Source organism: Grammomys surdaster, unplaced genomic scaffold (assembly GCF_004785775.1).
Source record: "Grammomys surdaster isolate TR1022 unplaced genomic scaffold, NIH_TR_1.0 449, whole genome shotgun sequence".
Taxonomy (NCBI): Eukaryota; Metazoa; Chordata; class Mammalia; order Rodentia; family Muridae; genus Grammomys; species Grammomys surdaster.
The window spans coordinates 540,020-559,911 of NW_021604868.1; the positions used below are offsets into that span (position 1 = coordinate 540,020).

At 40.3% G+C, this 19,892-nt stretch overlaps 1 protein-coding gene and 1 pseudogene across 3 annotated transcripts; one reads left to right on the forward strand and one right to left on the reverse strand.

Moving 5' to 3' along the window:
- Nucleotides 1-203: 203 nt before the first annotated feature.
- Nucleotides 204-970, reverse strand: LOC114632897 (annotated as a pseudogene).
- Nucleotides 971-12,300: 11,330 nt separating this feature from the next.
- Nucleotides 12,301-15,607, forward strand: Sat1 (spermidine/spermine N1-acetyltransferase 1). Of its 3 annotated transcripts, XM_028781477.1 has the most exons (7): nt 12,315-12,661; nt 12,930-12,981; nt 13,131-13,214; nt 13,581-13,690; nt 14,598-14,699; nt 14,794-14,834; nt 15,076-15,607. In XM_028781477.1, exons 5-7 carry the CDS (start codon nt 14,621-14,623, stop codon nt 15,244-15,246), a joined length of 291 nt encoding a protein of 96 aa, XP_028637310.1. In that variant the 5' UTR covers nt 12,315-12,661; nt 12,930-12,981; nt 13,131-13,214; nt 13,581-13,690; nt 14,598-14,620; the 3' UTR covers nt 15,247-15,607. The 3 variants fall into 3 exon arrangements, with proteins under 3 accessions (XP_028637309.1, XP_028637310.1, XP_028637311.1); XM_028781476.1 differs by lacking the exon at nt 13,581-13,690 and having other exon boundaries at nt 12,301-12,661; XM_028781478.1 differs by lacking the exons at nt 12,315-12,661; nt 12,930-12,981 and having other exon boundaries at nt 13,581-14,699.
- The last annotated feature ends 4,285 nt before the right edge of the window (nt 15,608-19,892 follow it).

Sequence of the window (19,892 nt, forward strand, 5' to 3'; positions counted from 1 at the left end):
TCTAAGATAAAGCAACAAGTTTAGATCAAATATTCAAGGAGTATTTAATAAACAAACAAAACCACAGGAAAGGAACACATAAGAAATGTAGGACACCATGAGAAGATAAAACCTCCAACATGATCATTATCTTTCTTTCTCCATTTGCCAATCTGTGACTGTTTATTAACTGACTAGATTACAAAAATACCACGGGCGACACCTTAGTTCATTGGTCTAATAAGCCTGTTTACCTGGTCTTCCCTGTTGCCAGCACTTCCACCTTCTACAGGCGAGTTGCCTTTTTCTTCATTCCACCTCGTAGGGAAGTTAGTTTGAGTGGCCACAGGAAGTTATTTGCTTTCTTGAACTGTTTCCCAACTGTATAGATCTCATGAATTAGATCCTCCATGCAGATGATGCCAAATTTACCAAGAGATCCAGCAATCAAGGAATTCTCCGTCAAGGCAATCTGCTTCTTATTGATTTTGCTACAAGCCATGCTTGTAGATGAGCTCATTTACTGACTTCAGGTTGTGGTACCCCCACAAAATGTACAGTTCTACAATCCTCAGTATGTTAACTGAAGCCTCATTGAGCTTAACAAAGGTGCCATTGAACATCTGTCGAAGACGAAGAAGCTGCAATACCTTGCGGCTTATTCCACTGATGCCTCGGATTCTGATGACAAACGCCAATTTTGGTTCTGCGGGCGCATAGAAATTTCCAGGTTTTCTTGCCATCCTGGCTATCCGAATCTCAGTCTGGTATGCCTGCCTATACTCCTTGTGATAGTGCTTTACTTTCTCATAGATGAGCTTCCTCCTTGCCTTAAGTAATGTCTTCAGGGCAAACTTCTGCAGGCACTTCACCTTCAACTCTGCCAAGTTTCTTTGCTTTTTCTTGGGTTTCTGGCACAGCAGGAACCCTTTTCTTAAAGAGTTTCTGGCACAACAGGAACCTTCTTTTTCTTCTCTGGCACAGCCTCCATGGTTCCAGCCAGAAAAAGAGAGAAATCTGACACATGCCACGATCATTATCTTAATCATTATTCCATTGCTTCGAAGAGAGACACAAGGAAACTCTTATAGTCAGGACAGGGAGCATGGCAGCATGGCAGTACACATGGTGCATGATGTAATCTTAGAACTACATCCTGATATGGAGAGAGAGAGAGAGAGAGAGAGACACAGAGAGAGAGACAGAGAGAGACAGAGAGAGACAGAGACAAAGAAAGAGACAAGAGACAGAGAGAGATACTGGACCTGGCTTGGGCTTTTCAAAAGCCAAATTTACCAAGAGATCCAGCAATCAAGGATCTCCAAAACTCACTCCTAGTGACACACATCCTTCATCAAGGCCACACCTTCTAATCCTTTCAAAATTGTCACTCCACGTTCAAGTATATGAGTCTGTGAGGTGGCTTTTATTCAAACCACCACAATCATAGAAGGAAATTTCTCCAAACTACAGAAAGACACACCCATACAGATAAAAGCAGCAAACACATACAAGACTAAGTAGACAAGACCAGAAAAGAAAATCCGAAAAGTATATCATACTTAAAGCATTAAGAATACAAAGCAATGAAAGAGTATTGAAAGCTACAAGAGAGATTCCCTGGGGACCTCATCAGACCTTGATACAGACCCAGCTTATAGCTGCTTCCTGAGGGGCTTCTTAACCCTCCCTTTTAGCCCATCCCCATTCTGTGGTATCAAAAGCTGATATCTAGAAACACTTTCTACCACTGATCTCCAGTGGCCACATCTGGCTGGGATTCACATAAGTGACTTTCACTATGCTCCCACTGTCACCCTCAGCCCTGTAGCAGTGTGCTTGCAGGTGACCCTTTGCCTACCTCAACTCCATTCACTAGAGACTCTAACTCTTGGAACAAACCTGAGATCCCTCTAGACCTTTAATCTTTATTTCTCCAGACAGAATCTTGGTCCTACTGCAGCCTACTTTCAGGATTCCTTCCTCCTGCCACACCTCTAAGTCACTATGGACCTGCTTCTTGGTGTAAACAGGATCCTACTAGCTCTTTTCCACAACCCCTGTCAACCCTTTCTCCTATTCCATTTTTATTCTTCTCTGTCACCCATTTACCTGCAGAAGCACTCTTCCAAAGAACCCACAGCCACTATACTTTTCAAAGATCCAGTGATGACAATAGAAACCAAGGAATGGAACACTGATAGAACAAAGACAAGAACAGATAACAACACCTAGGGTTGCCTCAATCATCATAACTTCAAATGCCTGGACACTAGGGCAAAACTACAAACAGAAACTGCCAAGACAATATTTTTCCACCAGGATCCAATAACCCTACTATATTAGGCCCTAAAAATGCAATATAGCTGAAGCACAAGACAAGGATTGAAAATAGCAATTAATAATATGTTCAAGGACCTTAAAGAACTCTTCAAAGAAGTCTGTGAAAAACAAATAGTGGAATGAAATAATGAAAACAATTTAAGACATGAAAATAGAAGTAGAATCACTAAAGAAAAGCCAACTGAAATACAACTTGAAATAAAAATTTAAGAAGTTAAATGAAAACCTCAGAGGTAAAACTAGCCAACAGATTACAAGACATGGAAGACAGAATCTCAGGTGTTGAAGACAATTTAGAAGAAATAATGAATACCTCAGTCAAAGAATATGTTAAATATAAAGATATTCAGGCATAAAGCATCTGGAACATCTAGGATACTATAAAAAGACCAAATTATGAATAATAGAAATAGAAGGAAAAGAAACCCAGTCAAAGGCACTGAAAATATTTTTAACAAAATAATAGTAGAAAAATTTTCCAACCTAAATAAGGCAGTACCTATCAAGATACGAGGATTATACAGAACACCCAGTAAGCAGGATCAGAAAAGAAATTCCTTATGACACATAATAATCAAAACACTAGATATATAAAACAAAATAAAAAATTATATTAAAAGCTACAAGGGAAAAATACCAAGTCACATATAAAAGAAGACTTTGTAAGAATAATGCTTGATTTCTCAATGGAGACTCTGAAAATCCAGAAGGGCCTGTGCAGATGTTCTACAAATTCTGAAAAACTACAGGTGCCAACCCAGACTACTATACGCAGCCTAACTTTCTATTACAATAGATGGAGAAAATAAGACATAATAAAATCAAATTTAAGCAATATCTATCCACAAACCCTGTAGGCTTAGATTTTTCAAAATCCACATTAATAGGGGGTTATTAAATGCTTCAACTGCTTTTATAGCACAACAACTAAAGGTAGGGGAGAAGGATAGTTAGTAGATCGAGGGGGATGTGTACCTCTGTAGGAGTAGTTCTTTTGAGTGATCCCAGTCTTTGTTGTCAGGATACCAGCAGTCCAGTCCAAAACATCAAACATGAATCAGTAGCAGTAGATCGATCCAGAAGAAACTTTGAGGCCACCAAATTGGCATGAATCTGCAGAAGCAGCAAGAAGCAGCTAGAATACCATGCATTTCTCTCCTTGAAGTCACATGTGAAGATCAGCGAAGACCAGCAAAGCATTGCAAGGTGAACCAATGCAAGAGGATCCCCTTACTAACTGTGGAGTTATGTTTATATTCTTTCTAAACACTGTGGGCCCTTTTCAGCATCTGCTCCAGCAAAACATCCTTTCACATGTCTGTCTCAGCAAAACATCCTCTCATAAGACAGATTCCAGAAAAACATCACATGACATAACTGAGTCTCCAAAGAAATCAGACATTTTCACATCAAACCTGAGCCATACAGAAGGTGCTAATAGGAAAACTTCAACCTGAAGAAGTTAACTACACCCAAGAAAACACAGGAATAAATAATTTCAGACCAACAAATCAAAAGAAAGGAGAAAAAACTCACACCCCCAGAACAAAATAACAGGAATCAATGAACACTGCTCATTGATGACTGTCAATATCAATGACCTCAATTCTCCAACAAAAAAGTACAGACTAACATATTGGAGTAGAAATCAGGACCCATATTTCTGTTGCATCAAAAAAAACACACATCACCATCAAGCATAGAGATTACCTCAGGGTAAAAGATGTAAAAAGATACTCTAAGCATAAAAGATTAAAAAGATATTCTAAGAAAATAGACTCAAGAAGCAAGCTGGTATGGCTGTGGTGGTTTGAGTAGTATGGCCTCCATAGACTCATGTGTTTGAATGCTTGATCCATAGGGAGTAGCACTATTAGGAGGTGTGGCTTTGCTCAAGGAAACTTGTCACTGTGGAGGCAGGCTCTGAGGTCTCATATATGTTTAAGCTATACCCACTATAAAAGACACAGCCTCCTGCTGCCTGCAGATAAAGATGTAGAACTCTCAGCATCTTCTCAAGGATCATGCTGGTCTGCATGCTGCCATACTTTCTGCCATGATGACAATGGATTAAGTCTTGGAAACACAAGCCAGCCCCAATTAAATGTTGTCCTTTATAAGAGTTGCCTTGGTCATGTTTCTTCACAACAATGAAACCTTAACTAAGACAGTAGCCATTTTAATATCCGACAAAATAGATTTTAAACCAAACTAAATCAGAGACAGTACATACTCATCAAAGAAAAAATTCACAAGATAATATCGTAATTCTTAGACAAGTCAAATAGGCAAAAACTAAACAGAAAACACTGGGGTTAACTAATGTTATAAACCAAATGTACCTAAGAGAACATTTTACTCAAACACAAAAGAATATACCTTCTTCTCAGTTGCTATTGGAACTATTTCTCCAAAATTGATCACATACTTGGACATACAAAAAAAAGTCTCAATAGATTTATAAAATTGAAATAATACCCTGTATCCTATCTGACTACTATGGATTAAAACTATCCAAGGATTAAAACTGGATATCATCAACAACAGAAACAACAGAAAGTTTACAAATGTATAGAAACTGAACAATTTACTACTGAATAAAATGGGTAAAAACATAAATTAAAAAGATTTATTTTAAAAAGTGGGAAGCAAAGATTCAAATATATAAGACTATATGGGCCAAGCCATTCTTATTCAAACTATCACCCAATCATTAAAACAACTTCTCTTTGCAAAAGAGGAAGACCACCACTACAGAAAATTACATCTAAGCTAAATGAAGAGGTGCATAACCCAGTCTCAACTGGTACAGCTACAAAATACTCATGCACTTAAAGCCCATGGAACATTTTGGAGGAAGAGATGGAAAGCTTGTAAGAGCCAGAGGTTCAGGGAGTTTGCTGTGGGATTGTGTCTTCTAGTAATGACAAAAGCTACATCTGTAAGGTCTCACCAATACTCATGGCAAAGTGGGTGAGGAAAAGTTCATGAGGCCCCAACTCTACACAAAGAATTACAGACCATTGAGGAATGCTGTGAACAGGAGAAATAGTCTTTCCCATGGAATAGGACACAAACTGGTGGTTATCCAATACCAAGTGTTCATTCCTGAAAACATGCATACAAGTAACATTATGCAGACTGAGCAGGTTATGTGTGTGCTCTTGTGTGTGAACAGGCACTGAATATCAATCCATTAACGTAAAAAGAGACCATGAATTTGAAGAGTAGGAAATGGTATATGGGTAGTTTGGAGGGAAGAAAGGGAAAAGATAAATGCAAAAAAAATTGAAATCACATCTTTAAGGTGACAACCAATGAATGTCACTGAGGACAAGCAGCATAAAGTTTTATTTGCGGGATATGTGTGTAGCTCAGTAGTAAAGCACTTCTCTAGTGGGCATAAAGTCTGGGTTTGATCTCGGTACTATGAATGAATGAATGAATGAATGAATGAATGAATGAACTAATGAAAGAAATAGACTACATGCACATACTTTTTGCTGTAGCACACACACACACACACACGCACACACACACACATTTTTGAAGGAGACATTTAAATGTGTTCCAATTTTATCAGTTTTAAGGTCATTGGTCTCCTTTCATCTTCTTACTTTCGTCTTTTAACTATATCATCCTTCCCTGAGAAACGGCTCACTCCCAAGTACTCCAATTCCAGAATGAGTTCTCAAGCAATAACCTTTGCGCTGGCCAGCAGACTCTGCCAAACATCATGTACACTGGGGCAAAACATAAAACCACTCCTAGTTGCTTAGACAAACATGCGGCTACTTGGGTGGAGTTTACTCTCTTGCATTTTCCTCTTTGAAGTATCCTCTATTTTCTTGAATTCTCTCAACACTTAATTGCCAGTTTGCAAATGGTACAAAGACTGGTAAGATGTATTCTGAACTTTGAAATCTGTTACATATACCCAGGGGCCATAGGGAAAAGTGGGGGTGTCTTACACTTTGAGTACTAACAGGCAATTATTTTCTATGATCTTCTTATTGGGTAACTTCCATACCCAGATTCAAAGTGCTGATATTTTAGGAGGTCTAAGGTACTTGATTGCACTTTTCAGATCTCCTACATATTTATGAGGAGTTAGTGCCTTGATCTCTTGAATTGATGGATGAGCAATAATCTCCCCTTAGGACATCACATCAGTAGGCATGATCAGACTGGAGATAAGTCACACTGGCTGGGTTACAAACTGTCCTGCACCATCATTCTAATTGTACCTGGTTTTTCACCTGAGAGGCTGCATCCCTTCTCCCCACAACTAGAATCTTAGGAACTTCAATCATTGAACTACAAGTCTCTAGAAAGTAAGAATCCTGCTAATGAAATATTGGAGGCAGGTTACTTTAAAATGAAAAAAAAAAAAGACGTATTTAGCTCACAGATGTCTAGGCTGGAAATGCAAACAACATGACAGGTTCTGATAAGGGGCTCTGTTGACTGTCTTGTACTGTGGCATAAATGCATGTATATTTCTGTGTCTATGTGGCATCTCTCCCTCTCTTTATAAGGTTACCAAGATTCACTTGGAGGGGGCTGCATCAACCTTTACCTCATAGTTACAATGCTTGTAACGTGTGTGTGTCTGTGTGTCTGTGTGTCTGTGTGTCTGTGTGTCTGTGTGTCTGTCTCTCTCTCTCTCTCTCCCCCCTCCCTCTCCCCCTCCCTCTCCCCCTCTCTCCTTCCCTCTCCCTCTCCTGCCTCTCCCTCACCCCCCTCTCTCTCCTTCCCTCTCCCTCTCCAGCCTCTCCCTCTCCCACCTCTCCCTCTCCCCTCCCTCCCTCTCTTCCCCCTCACTCACTCCCTCCCTCTCTCTCTCTCTCTCTCTCTCTCTCTCTCTCTCTCTCCCACTGCGTGCGTGCATGTATGTGTATGTGTCTATATAGAAGAGCAGGTGACAAAAGTTGGCGTCATGTGTCTTTCTCACTCTTCACCTTATGTTTTAAGTCAGTGTTGCTTAGTGCATCTGGAGTACACTGATTGGGCTAGACTAACTGGCCAGCAAGCAGTTGGGTTATCCTGTCTCCACAGAAACTGAGATTACAGGTTCATGCCCCTGTGAGGTTTTTCTTTTACATAGTTACTGAGGATCACACTCACACTTGTGAAGCAAACATTTTGGGACTGAACCATCTCCCTAGTCTCTGATCTTGACTGGGTCTTCAGGCTTGCAAGGCAGTCGTTCTATCAATGAGCTATACCTCCTGCCCTGCTTTTAACTTCTTAATAGCATTAACAGATGACAGATGTAAATCATATTCAAAGCACACTGATAGACCTGAGTATCTTAAAAGTTAACTAAATATTGGTCTTTTACCGCCTTTTCAAAACATGGTCCTGTGGATTCAGCAGTAGACTCTGTGACTCTGCCTCTTAGTACTTATGCCTTTGTGTGCTCTCCTATCCTTCATGTGGCTAGGACCTGTGATTTGCTTTGAACTAGTATAGTGTGGTATAGGTGATAAGATGCCATCCTCACAATTATGACACAGTATGTAAGACTCTAATGTGTCAGATAAATGTGAAAAAAGAGACAGTCATATATAAAACGTCAAGTAATAGAAACAATCGAGAATGAAAAGGCAAACTGTGCATTAGAAGAAAATATCTGCATACTTGTAGACAACCACTATCAAAACGGAAACAATCAGAAAATGGCAAGTAGTAAAGAATATGGAGAGATTGAAACCTTTGTACACCATTGATGGGTATAAGCATTGTGCAGCCACTATGGGAAACAGTGGTATATCCTCCAAAATGTTAAAATTTCAACCATTATATGATGAAACAATCTCACTTCTTGGTAAAAAAAAAAAGTCAAGAACAATCAAGGGTATCAAAAGTATAAAATCAAGGGTGTAAAGTCAAGAGTGTTGTCTTATAATCTCAATAGTCATGAGGCTAAGGCAGGAGGATTGTCAAGAGTTCAAGATCAGCCTGGACAATACAGGACTATACAGGAAGGAATATTACTCTGTTTTAAAGAAAGGTAAACTCGTCCTACGCTGAAACAGCGATGAACCTTGGGGGCATTATGTTAAGTAAAATAAGCTAGTGGATAAACAAACAAACAAATAAATATTGTTTGATTGTACTTACAAAATCTGCCGAAAGAAATTCAAACTTGTGGAAATGGAAAGTAGAATTTGACTAAAAGGAATGGGTGGTGAAAAGGGAAAGGGAAGCCATTATTCCTGGATACAGACTTTTAGTTTTGAAAGATGTGAAAAATGAGCAAGTTCTGGAGTATTTCATTTGTTATTACTCTATACACTTAAAATAGCCAAGAGAAAGCTAGGCACCACTGTGTTTAACAACTTTAGTTCTTGCACTTGGGAGTCTGAGGCAAGAGGACTATGAGTTTGAAGTCACACAAAGACCTTGTCTCAAAACAAACCTAAATTAAAAATGGTTAAGATAACAAATTTTATGTAGGAGGTTTTCACTCAGATTTTTAAAAACGGTCTTGGTAGCTACTCAAGAGACTTTTCTGGCTTATAAATGGTCATGTTAGGTAAGACTATATGATAAGAAATAGGCACTCCCCAGAAACTCTAGGCAGCCTGTAGCCAGACACCTAATAGCCAGCAATAAGTCAAGGCCTACAATCAAGAAATGAATACTGTTGGGCACAGAGAGATGGTGTAGCATTTAATATATAGTACTTGTTGCTCTTGCAAAAAACCTGAGTTCTGTTCCCAGAACCCACATCAAGCAGGTCACAACCACCTGTAACTCTTAACTCTGGGGCAATGGTTCCCAAACTTCCTAATGCTTTTACCCTTTAATAAAGTTCCTAATGTTGTGGTGGCCCCCAAACCATAAAATTATTTCATTGCTACTTCATAAGCGTGAATATCACATATGCTAGTCCAAGGGGGTCACGACCCACAGATTGAGAAACCCTACTCTAGGTTAACTAATGACCTCTTCTCGCTTTCTCTGGCACCTGCACTTACATTCACACACACACACACACACACACACACACACACACACGCAAGTATTGCATACATATGCACATACATACATATATACAGGGATACATCTAATTACAAAATAAATCTGTTTAATACAGAGATGATGCAGGGCAGTGGTGGTGCATGCCTTTAATCAGAGCATTTGTGAGGCAGAGGAAGAGGCAGAGGTAGGAGGATCTCTGTGAGTTGGAGGCCAGCGTGGTATACAGAGTGAATTACAGGGTAGCCAGGCCTACAGAGAGAAACCCCATCTCAAAAAAGCGGGGGGGGGGGAAGCAAGAAATAATGAATACTGTCAAGGTTAGTAATTTTAGTGAACTTGGAGTTGTTCTATCTAGGAATGCAGCTGCCTGGACTGTTGACCTGTACATTCTACAATAATAAATATGTGTTATTTTAAACAACTGAGTGTGTGGGGACTTTCTGTGCGGTAACTTTCTATGTGGCAACTGATAAACAATACAAAAGGGATGGCATAGGACAATCTGTTTTCAAATGTTTCAAATGACTTCTGGTGGCATGATCTACATGAAATATGATAAAAATCTTTGGGGCACTGAACTTTGTGGAACCTTGAAACAAGGCAAAGAAAAAAACCACTACTTTGGCTATTTTGCTTCCATTCACTCTCCTCATCTGTCCATCTCAGTGATAGGAATTCCCTTTCTCATTAAGAGTCAAATCCGGTATAGTAAACTACAAACACAACTCTATAAATAAACTGTACACCTTTAGGACTGGTTATAACACTTGGTGACCTTTATAATCTCCAAGTATCTCAGATAAGATTCAACAAGTTGAAATGTTGACTCATTAACCAAATAAAGGTTTGTCAAAAGCCAAGTTCAATCATGATTCTAAAACACTAAGCAACATAAATAATAGAAAAATAGCTCTAGTTTTGCTTCTTTGGGAAGTTATTCTTGGTGTTGAGTCACATAAGTCGAATGTATTGCTATCAGTAAATAAGTGACAAACTCCTGTAAGTGTTCTAGCATTCTAAACAGAAGCAAAAAAGGGAAGGGCCTGGCCATCCATGTCAGGAAAGACACCACTAGCAGGAACTCAGGTAGAATGGGTGCTATTTTTAAAGCTCTTTATAAAAAAAAATATTGCATAAGCTCTCATAGTGACTCACTAACGCATTGAGTCATGAGAGAGTGGGAGGGGTAACAGAAAATGCTTTTCTGCTTTCATTTCTACATACAGGATATTACTCGTTAATACAGGCAAAGTCACTTACTAAATATTAGGAGTGGCCATGTGGTACTAGTCCAACCCCTCACTGTACAGACCGGATGCTGAAGACCATCTGATGCTTTGACTCATTTCAAAAAAAAAAAAAAAAACTCTTGTGACTGATTATGGAATCCAGGCAAAGCAATAGAAGCAGAGTACTCAACAGGATCTGTCCAGGAAAGTCTATAGTAAAAGAAAGGTCATTCCCCAGAGACATGAATACTGACTTGTTCCAATGGGCATGACCAGGAGTGGGCAAACTCAACTGTTCCCAAATATTTTTGATCTCTGGACATCTACAATTTAGTGTATTCAGGTTTTCTTATCTTTAAAAATGATAGAAAACACAACCCAGAGCCACACTCCCTGTAATCATTGGAGTAATGATATTGTGACATGTTCAGTAAGTTTAGGATATTTCAAAATAAAAAAGTTAAAGGAAACACAAGAAGCACATGGACAGTAGCTTCCAACAGCAAAGAAAGCCAGGAGATGGTCATATATCAGTGTGTGGAAAGAAAAGTTCCAAACCTCAAAATCTATAAGCAGTGAAATAAAACCTTCAATAATGTAAGATGACATACCTCATTAAAGGGAATTATCAAGTATTTCTTCCCTTCAGAAGGAAAGTCCACAGGGAAGAACAGAGGTTTAAGAAGAAAATGGGGGATGGGGAGTAAATATTGCCAGGTGGTGGGAGACAGAAGCAGGAGGATCTCTGAGTTCCAGCCAGCCTGGTATACAGAGTTCCAAGACAGATGAGGCTACTCCGAGAAACCTTGTTTTGAAAAATAAATACAAGAAAGAAAGAAAGAAAGAAAGAAAGAAAGAAAGAAAGAAAGAAAGAAAGAAAGGAAGGAAGGAAGGAAGGAAGGAAGGAAGGAAACATTTTAAATCCCATTGGAAACCTGGTTCTCAACCTTCCTAATACTGCAACCATTTAATACAGTTTCTCATGTTGAGGTGACCCTCAACCATAAAACTATTTCTTTTCTACTTTATAACTGTAATTTTGCTGCTGTTGTATTATTATGAATCATAATGTAATTATCTGATATACAGGCTATCTGATATGGGACCCCAAAAGAGTTGTGATCCCCTAGGTTGAGAACCACCTCAACCTGGAAATTAGAAGGAAAGCAATCGAGGAATCCTAAAAACTGACCTTAGAAAATACCAGGCGAGCAGACTGTGGTGAATGTGGTTAATCATTTAAGCACTGGGCAGACTGGGGTAGCAGATCTATGTGATTTGTGAATTCTAGGACAGCCTGTTGAAACATAGTGATTTCCAGGATAGCCAAGACTACATAGAGAGACCCTGTCTCAAAATCAAAACAAGATTCAAACCCACACCTTTCTTTAGTCATGAAAACGATGACATCACCACATCACAATGAACTGCCTGTGGAAAATTACTAGAGAGAAAAGGAAAATTATGCCTCCAGACCACGCTTTGAGAATGGCTGCTCTTATCTTTCTGTCATACCCTAAAGCTGAGTTTCCTGAGTTTGCTTTTCTCAGCAATGTCGGGGTCACAGAGGCAATCCACATTTTCTATTTTACGACGGTTACCAGGGGACAAGCTGGCATTCATTTGCTTCCAGGAAAGGGAACGCAAGGCGCCGCTAGAGGACGCAAGGCTGGAGAGCACAGCTGCGCACCTCGCCCTACCCCGCCCTCTGGGTTTGCGTCAGAGGTGTCACGAGAGAGCCCGGAAGAGGGCAGTGTCTGGAACAGAAGGCGGTGCTCCCGCAGACTTGCATCCTTACTGGTCGCGATCTCTCCGTCTCCCGGTCAGGGGAGGGGTTTCTGCGGACTTAAAAGGCACGGTCTTTCCACTTGTTAGCTGCGCAGTTTCCTCAAAGTAAGTCTGCCAGTTTTCTGTCTTATACTGAGGTTCGCCGGGTCATGGTGCCAGCCTGACTGAGAAGAGGACGCTCCCGGGAAACGAATGAGGAACCACCTCCTCCTGCTGTTCAAGTACAGGGGCCTGGTGCGCAAAGGGAAGAAAAGCAAAAGACGAAAATGGCTAAGTTTAAGATCCGTCCAGCCACTGCCTCTGACTGCAGTGACATCCTGCGACTGATCAAGGTACAGAAAAGTCCAGGCTCTCCCTAGGGCAGAGGTTAGGGGAGGCTCTGTTTCCCGGGGAAATCCTCATCTTCAGTTCTGAGATGCGGCCAAGCCAGTAAATTCCCCTTTCTCTGCCTGCCAACCCCAGCCCGGGTCAGGCTCCGCAGTTCGACGCCAGGCAGGGTTCAGTCACCGCTGGACCCCGCCTGCCCCATTTCCCCTCCTGTGAGCTGGCTAGGCTAGCCAGGAGTTTCATTGCCCTTTCTTTTGTATGTATCGTCCCCAGGAACTGGCTAAATATGAATACATGGAAGATCAAGTAATTTTAACTGAGAAAGGTAACAAAGGCGTGGCGGGAGAGGAGGGAGGGGGGACAAGGTATCTGTTTCCTGGCACCTCCAAGGTGGGGGGAGAGGAGGACAAGGTATCTGTTTCCTGGCACCTCCTAAAGTCAACTCATACTGTTTCTCACTCCCCTGTCTTACAGATCTCCTAGAGGATGGTTTTGGAGAGCACCCCTTCTACCACTGCCTGGTTGCAGAAGTGCCTAAAGAGCACTGGACCCCTGAAGGTAACCCCTACTCCCTGTCCAGAAGCCAGCGAGAACTAGTGTTGTAATCGAAACCATAGAGCGTACTGTGCAGAACCCATGACTACACGGGCAGAGGTTACTGAGGAGCTGGCTGGAACTAACAGCCAGCCAGTGCGCAAATGACTGAGGAAAAAAAAATGTATGTAGTGTACTTTATAATAGGGCGGGTTATGAGAGCTATTTAAACAAATATCAGAGCGCTGTAGAAACCCGGAAAAGTTAGGTATAATGTCATTTGTTGTAATTCCGTTTCATGAAATGGTTTTTATTTGACCCTAACCTAACCTTTTTTTTTGTAATTGTGTTAAATCACATTTTTTTTCTTTAATTTGTCCCAATCTTCAGGTTACAGTCTCTAGCTTCGCCATGTACATGGCCCTTCTGTGTACATGGATGGGCGGGGAGGTAACTAAAAGATCCTTTACTCAATAAAGTAGATGATCATGATAAATGAGGTAAGGTCCTATTATCGCACACTTAAAACCACGGTAGATCAGAAATTTATATTCGCTTCCTGTCTGTCTGCAAAGAAATAGAACCATTGCCTCTAATTTGCAACCTTTGCCTCCATTTGGAATTGAATTGACACTCCTTATGAAGGAGTCAGTTTTTAATTATTTTTATTTATGTATTTACTTTTTTTGCTGGCCCTGGTCAGAAGACGGCTAAAAGGGGAAGTTGTTTGGGTGGGTGCTTTCTTGAGTTTTCTTCTGATGTCTGTTCCTTAGGCTAGAAGATAATCAGAACACGTAAGGGATGAGCTAAGCTTTAGAAGTGTGTGAGTGTTATGTAACACCTGTTTCTGGTTACTACTATTCCTCCTGTGTTAAAGATTGGGGGAAGTAAATTGAAAATTTATACGTGGGAGGGCAAGTTCTGAAAGTAAACATTACACTTTTGGCCTGATATTCTGACCTTAAGGAGTTGGTAAACTACAAGTATTTCCTCTTCTAAACTGCTGTGTAAACCCAACTTTTGCCAAGACAACATACCAGCATGTCATTAGGACGTGAATAATATGTGTGTTTAGTTTAAGTCCATGGCCCTCCGGCAAGTAATGAAAGTGTTCTCATTTCCTGAGTATGAGGCCAGCAGACTAGCCAGTCCACCAGTGTAGCCTAGCTTCGGCTATCTCTAATGTGTGCTTTTTGCAAGTATGTGTCTGAGACCAGAGAGATCATTTGGCATTGGTCTGGACTGTACTAGCATAAACATAAGGAGGCAGTCCAGTTCCTGGTTACTTGTTTCAGTGCTGCGCGCATGTATATTTCCTTAAAATCTACAATAGGCTTCTGATTCTGCCGGTACAGCTTGAATGGGTTGTTTTTCTTCTTTATATCTCATGGGATACTCTTATTACAGGACACAGCATTGTTGGTTTCGCCATGTACTATTTCACCTATGACCCATGGATTGGCAAGTTACTGTATCTTGAAGACTTCTTTGTGATGAGTGATTACAGAGGTACAATTGACTTTGGGATTGGAGGTAGTTTAAAGAGAAATCAGAGCTCTATGGCCTTAAAATGACTAAGTTGAATTGTAATTCTTTGTTTTAGGCTTTGGTATAGGATCAGAAATTTTGAAGAATCTAAGCCAGGTATGTTGACCAGCATTTCATTGCATAGCCCAGCCTGGCCTGGTATTCCCTATCAGCCCTGGCTGGCCTCAAGCTTGTCTTTACCTTCCTGGTGCTAGGATTAGAGCTGGGACCAGATGTCCTAGATTTGGGCTTCTGCATTTGTAAGAGTTATTGGGTTATTGTAATGCATGAGTCAAAGTTGGGTCTTGGCAAGAGGGTGAAATGTTACTGGGCTTATATTCTCCCTGGCTTGTACTAGGTTGCCATGAAGTGTCGCTGCAGCAGTATGCACTTCTTGGTAGCAGAATGGAATGAACCATCTATCAACTTCTACAAAAGAAGAGGTGCTTCAGATCTGTCCAGTGAAGAGGGATGGAGACTCTTCAAGATTGACAAAGAGTACTTGCTAAAAATGGCAGCAGAGGAGTGAGACGTGCCGGGGTAGACAATGACAACCTCCATTGTGCTTTAGAATAAATTCTCAACTTCCCCTTGCTTTCTATCTTGTTTGTAGTGAAATAATAGAGTGAGCACCCATTCCAAAGCTTTATTACCAGTGGCGTTGTTGCATGTTTGAAATTCGATCTGTTTAAAATGGAAGTCATGTATGTGGTTTGGAGGCAGAATTGTTGAACATCTTTTGATGAAGAACAAAGTGGTATGATCTTACTATATAAGAAAAACAAAACTTCATTCTTGTGAGTCATTTAAATGTGTACAATGTACACACTGGTACTTAGAGTTTCTGTTTTGATTCTTTTTTAAAAAAATAAACTACTCTTTGATTTAAATATTCAGCGTGAGCATTTTTACTAGTCCTGTCTTCCTCATTATTTTTGCAACCAAAATAATATGTAAAATAAAATACCTATCCAACAGTTCGCAGGTGCTGGTAAACATGAATAAGAGAGGCTGCCTGGTGTTTAGAATACCCTAGGTTTCATCCGTAGCACTGAAGGGGGTGGGGGATGACTTGGGAAGGAAAGAAATGAAATGGAGTGGTGCACACAATGAATCAGTCCATTGTTGTACAAGTAAAATGTGAAGGTGGGTTTATGAAACACTAATAATCAGGAAAAACATCTTGTCCCCAATGACCTCATCCCACACAAAATGCCCTTTAAAAGTAAAACTAACTGGGTCATTCTGCTAATCAAGAGGGAGCAAAACTGATTTTTAACAAGATTGCAACTTTAAAAAGTGACACACAAGCAACTTTGTCACAAGCACATCAAATAACTTCGCATGTATGTGTTAAACTAATGTCTTTCTACAGTAAGGACACAATAGGAGTCTTTCAACCAGGGAGACATAAGCAAATACTTTTCTCAGGAACTGAAAATGAGCCCTTAAAAAGCAAAGGGAAAAGACAATTTTCTTAGGTCTATGAACTTTAATTACTCATTACATTGTCCTACATTCCCAAACCCACTAATTTGCACCATCATAAAGATGATAGTTGTTAAAAATTCCTGAAAACTACTGTCCAAGATTAGTGTTTTCCAAAAGCAGTTCTAGGATACCTACACAATAGCAGGAAATACTGAACTCTTCCACTTAAACAGCCTTGATTCTGTGTTCCTTTGGCTCAGTTTCTGCTGCACAGTTCTAGATTAGAAGGCAGCTATACATAAAAGTGTGATTATGCATTTCTTTTGAGTTTTGAGGTTTATTGGTGGTTCAATATGACATGAAAATAGGCATATAGAGTTAGATCTCAACCAGGGTCCGGCTCAGATGGCAAGTAATGGAATTGCTGGCAAAAATCAAAGGCTAACGGAACACAAAGAGCCTTGTGAAGAAGGAAGAATTTTTGAAGGTTGTGTTCTGGAAACTGGGCCTCTTAGAGGAAAACAACTGCTTGCTGACTGTGGCTAGATGAATAAATTAGCCCAGGGAGTAACAATTTAACCTTTTGTGTTTACACCTTAAAGACACAGTGTTGCAAAACCAGAAGTTTTGAAGTTTTTGTCCATCCTTTACAGGTGACCCTTAAAAGAAATTCAGACCCCACATCAGCCCACTTAATATTTAACTCAATTACAGTGATATCTCTTTGCAAGGAGCTACAGAGCCAGGCATACTAATGCACAGCTCAAGGGGATGAGGCAAGGGCTCAGGTTTGAGACCAGTCTGGCCTACAACAAGGAGACTCCTGTCAAAAGGAAATAAAACATTTCAAACAACAATAACAACAAAACCCACTTTGGAACAGGAACACATGCCTATAGTCTCAAGTGCTTGACAGGCTGAGGCAGGAGGATCACTTTATTCTCATGAGTTTCAGACCAACCTGGGCAGCACAGTGAACACTGTCTCAAAACAAACAAACAAACAAACAAACAAAAATTTATTTGGCACAGATGGTGGTGCACGCCTTTAATCCCAGTACTTGGGAGTCACTGGCAGGTGTATTTCTGAGTTCCAGGACAGTGTGGCCTACAGAGTGAGTTTCAGGACAGCCAGGGTTACACAGAGAAACCCTGTCTCAAAAAAAAAAAAAAAAAACCAACTTCCCTGCCTAAAAAAGGAATAAATTTATATTTGTAAGACTTAAAGTCAATACACGGATCAAAAAAAAAGGTAGAAGAAAGTTATCTACAAGGAAACAGCAAGCAATTATAAACCTAAAATAAAAGAAAAAATGAGTCTGTGTAAGCAATAATCTTGTAAAGATAACTTTTACACTGGGCCTAGAACCCATGACTCACTGGAGAGACTGAGAAGACTGAGACAGGAGTTCAAAGCCAGCTTGGGCTACAATGTGAGACCTTTTGTTTAAAAAGAGAAAAACAAAAAGTGTAGCGGTGCATACTTGTAAGTGCTGAGCCTACTTCCTTTTCTTAGCCCAATGTAACTATTCTTGTCAATATCCTTTAAGTGGCAACAAGAGCTCTCCACAATTTTTTTGCTTTTTTATTGGTTATTTTATTTATTTACATTTCAACTGTTATCCCCTTTCCTGGTTTCCTCTATGCAAACCCCCTATCCCATCCCCCTCCCCCTGCTTCTATGAGGGTGATCCCCCACGATCCCACCCACTATCACCTCACCACCATAGCTTTCCCCTACACTGGAGCATAGTTCCTTCACAGGACCAAGGGCCTCCCCCCCACCACCATTGATACCAGATAAGGCCATCCTCTGCTACATATGCAGCTGGAGACATGTGTCCTCGTTGGTTGGTGGTTTAATCCCTGGGAGCTTTGGGGGGTCTGGTTGGTTGATACTGTTGTATTTCTTATGTGATTGCAAACCCCTTGATACAGGGACTCCCGATACAATCCTGGCTAGCCTTGATCTTGTGATTCCCCCTTGTCTCGGTCTCCTAAGTACTAGGATTGCAAGCTTGCCCTCCCCCCCCCTCCCCGGAGTACTCAGTTTAACACTTCATGCATTATTATTCAATTTAATTGTCACATATTCTCTCTTTGGTATGTACTATTATTAGTTCCTTCTTTGTCATTTGAGACTGTCTTCTTGTCAACTTTTAAGAGTTGGCTCTTTCTTTCCACACTATGGGTCCCAGCAGCTGAACTCAGGTCACCAGAGTTGATGGCTCCTGTGTCACTGTCCCTAATTTACTGATATTTTAATGTGTATTTCAAAGTGAAGATATAACTGAGACTCACCAATCTGGGTAATCAGCTTGGGCCTGGATCCAACTTAAAATGGAAACTCTTTTAGCTCATCTTCACATTGACCGTCTCAGGACCACAAAGTTAACAGGAAGCTGTCTCCAAGGAAAGAATGAGTGAATCATAACACACTTTGTGAAGGAGAACCTTCTCAAGCATTTTTGAGAAGGATACTTGGGAAAGCTGGGACATGTCAATTCTCCAAAGGGCAGGGAACCCTCAGAACACCTCCCTAGGCAGTCAGTACTTGCTCCTTGATAAATAACAACCTTATTTTCATTAAAATATCTTTCCTCTCTTTAAATTAATGCTGTTCGCTTGAATTTTATGCACTCAGTAGTTCTGTTTATCTTGAATATATAATCATACATTGGTTTGGGAACTGGAACTGCACAACAGTTTGGCAGCTTTTTCAGAGGACCTGAGTTCAGTAATCACGTTGAATAGTTCACAACTAACTGTCATCTAATGTTGGGGGTCCTGACACCTTCTTCTGGCCTTCTTGAACACATGCACACACATAGCACATACACACAGAAACACACACACGCACAAAATCTTTAAATGTATATTGTTTTTTTTAACCTGTCTGGAGTGGTATATAAAATGCTCACATCTACTTGCATGCTTATAGTCATATAATAAAAATAATTCTAATTACTACTAAGGGTTTGTGGGAATTACAGTTCCTGTAAAGGGACTCATGTAACTCAAGTTTGAGAAACAGCATTATAAGTGAGCATTTTGCAAAAGTATCCGCTCTAATAATTTATGGGAAGGATCAGGGGGGCAAAGAGGTAGCTCACTGATCAAATGAATGCTTGTAATGCAAGGGCCCCCAGTTTTTGTTTTTAGCAAAAACAGGAAAGGGAAAAGATAAGATTCCATCAGATCCAGGTTTAACTTTTGTGTGTTTGTGTGTGGTCAAGAGACATTGATTGGTGACATTTTTCTAGCAAGAGGATAATGAGGTTGACATCTCTTTCTGAGCTCATAGAGGGCTTAGTGACTATCAACACGTAGCAAATGATTCATTAGAGGTTTGCAAAATAGTGATAATCTTATTGCAGTCATTCCTCATCCTGTGTGTGTGTGTGTGTGTGTGTGTGTGTGTGTGTGTGTATACTCTGAGGTACAGCTTGCTCAGAACAAATGCTTACTTCTTTCCTTTTATTTACTAATTTTCAAAAGAGTGACTGCATTCCCCAGCATCTTCCAACTAAACACTTTTCTTTTTCATAGTCTTACAGTGTCCTTTGTTTTAATTAATGGTTATTATTTTTCTTATCTAAGCTTAGATTTCGCTAAACACTCAGTGAAAACTTCTTCAAGTTGGTTCCAGAGTCTGTTGGAAGTGACCTCAGGAACTGTTGGGAACTTCCTGCTGTTAAGTTGTCCCAGGCTCAAGGAGTACATTTCCTTCCTCAGACTTGACATC

Coding starts and splice junctions, on each gene's coding strand:
- Sat1 (XM_028781476.1), top strand. CDS start 12,596: ATGGCTAAGTTTAAGATCCGTCCAGCCACTGCCTCTGACTGCAGTGAC. Junction 12,982..13,130: donor AGTAATTTTAACTGAGAAAG/GTAACAAAGGCG, acceptor CCTGTCTTACAG/ATCTCCTAGAGGATGGTTTT. Junction 13,215..14,597: donor AGAGCACTGGACCCCTGAAG/GTAACCCCTACT, acceptor CTCTTATTACAG/GACACAGCATTGTTGGTTTC.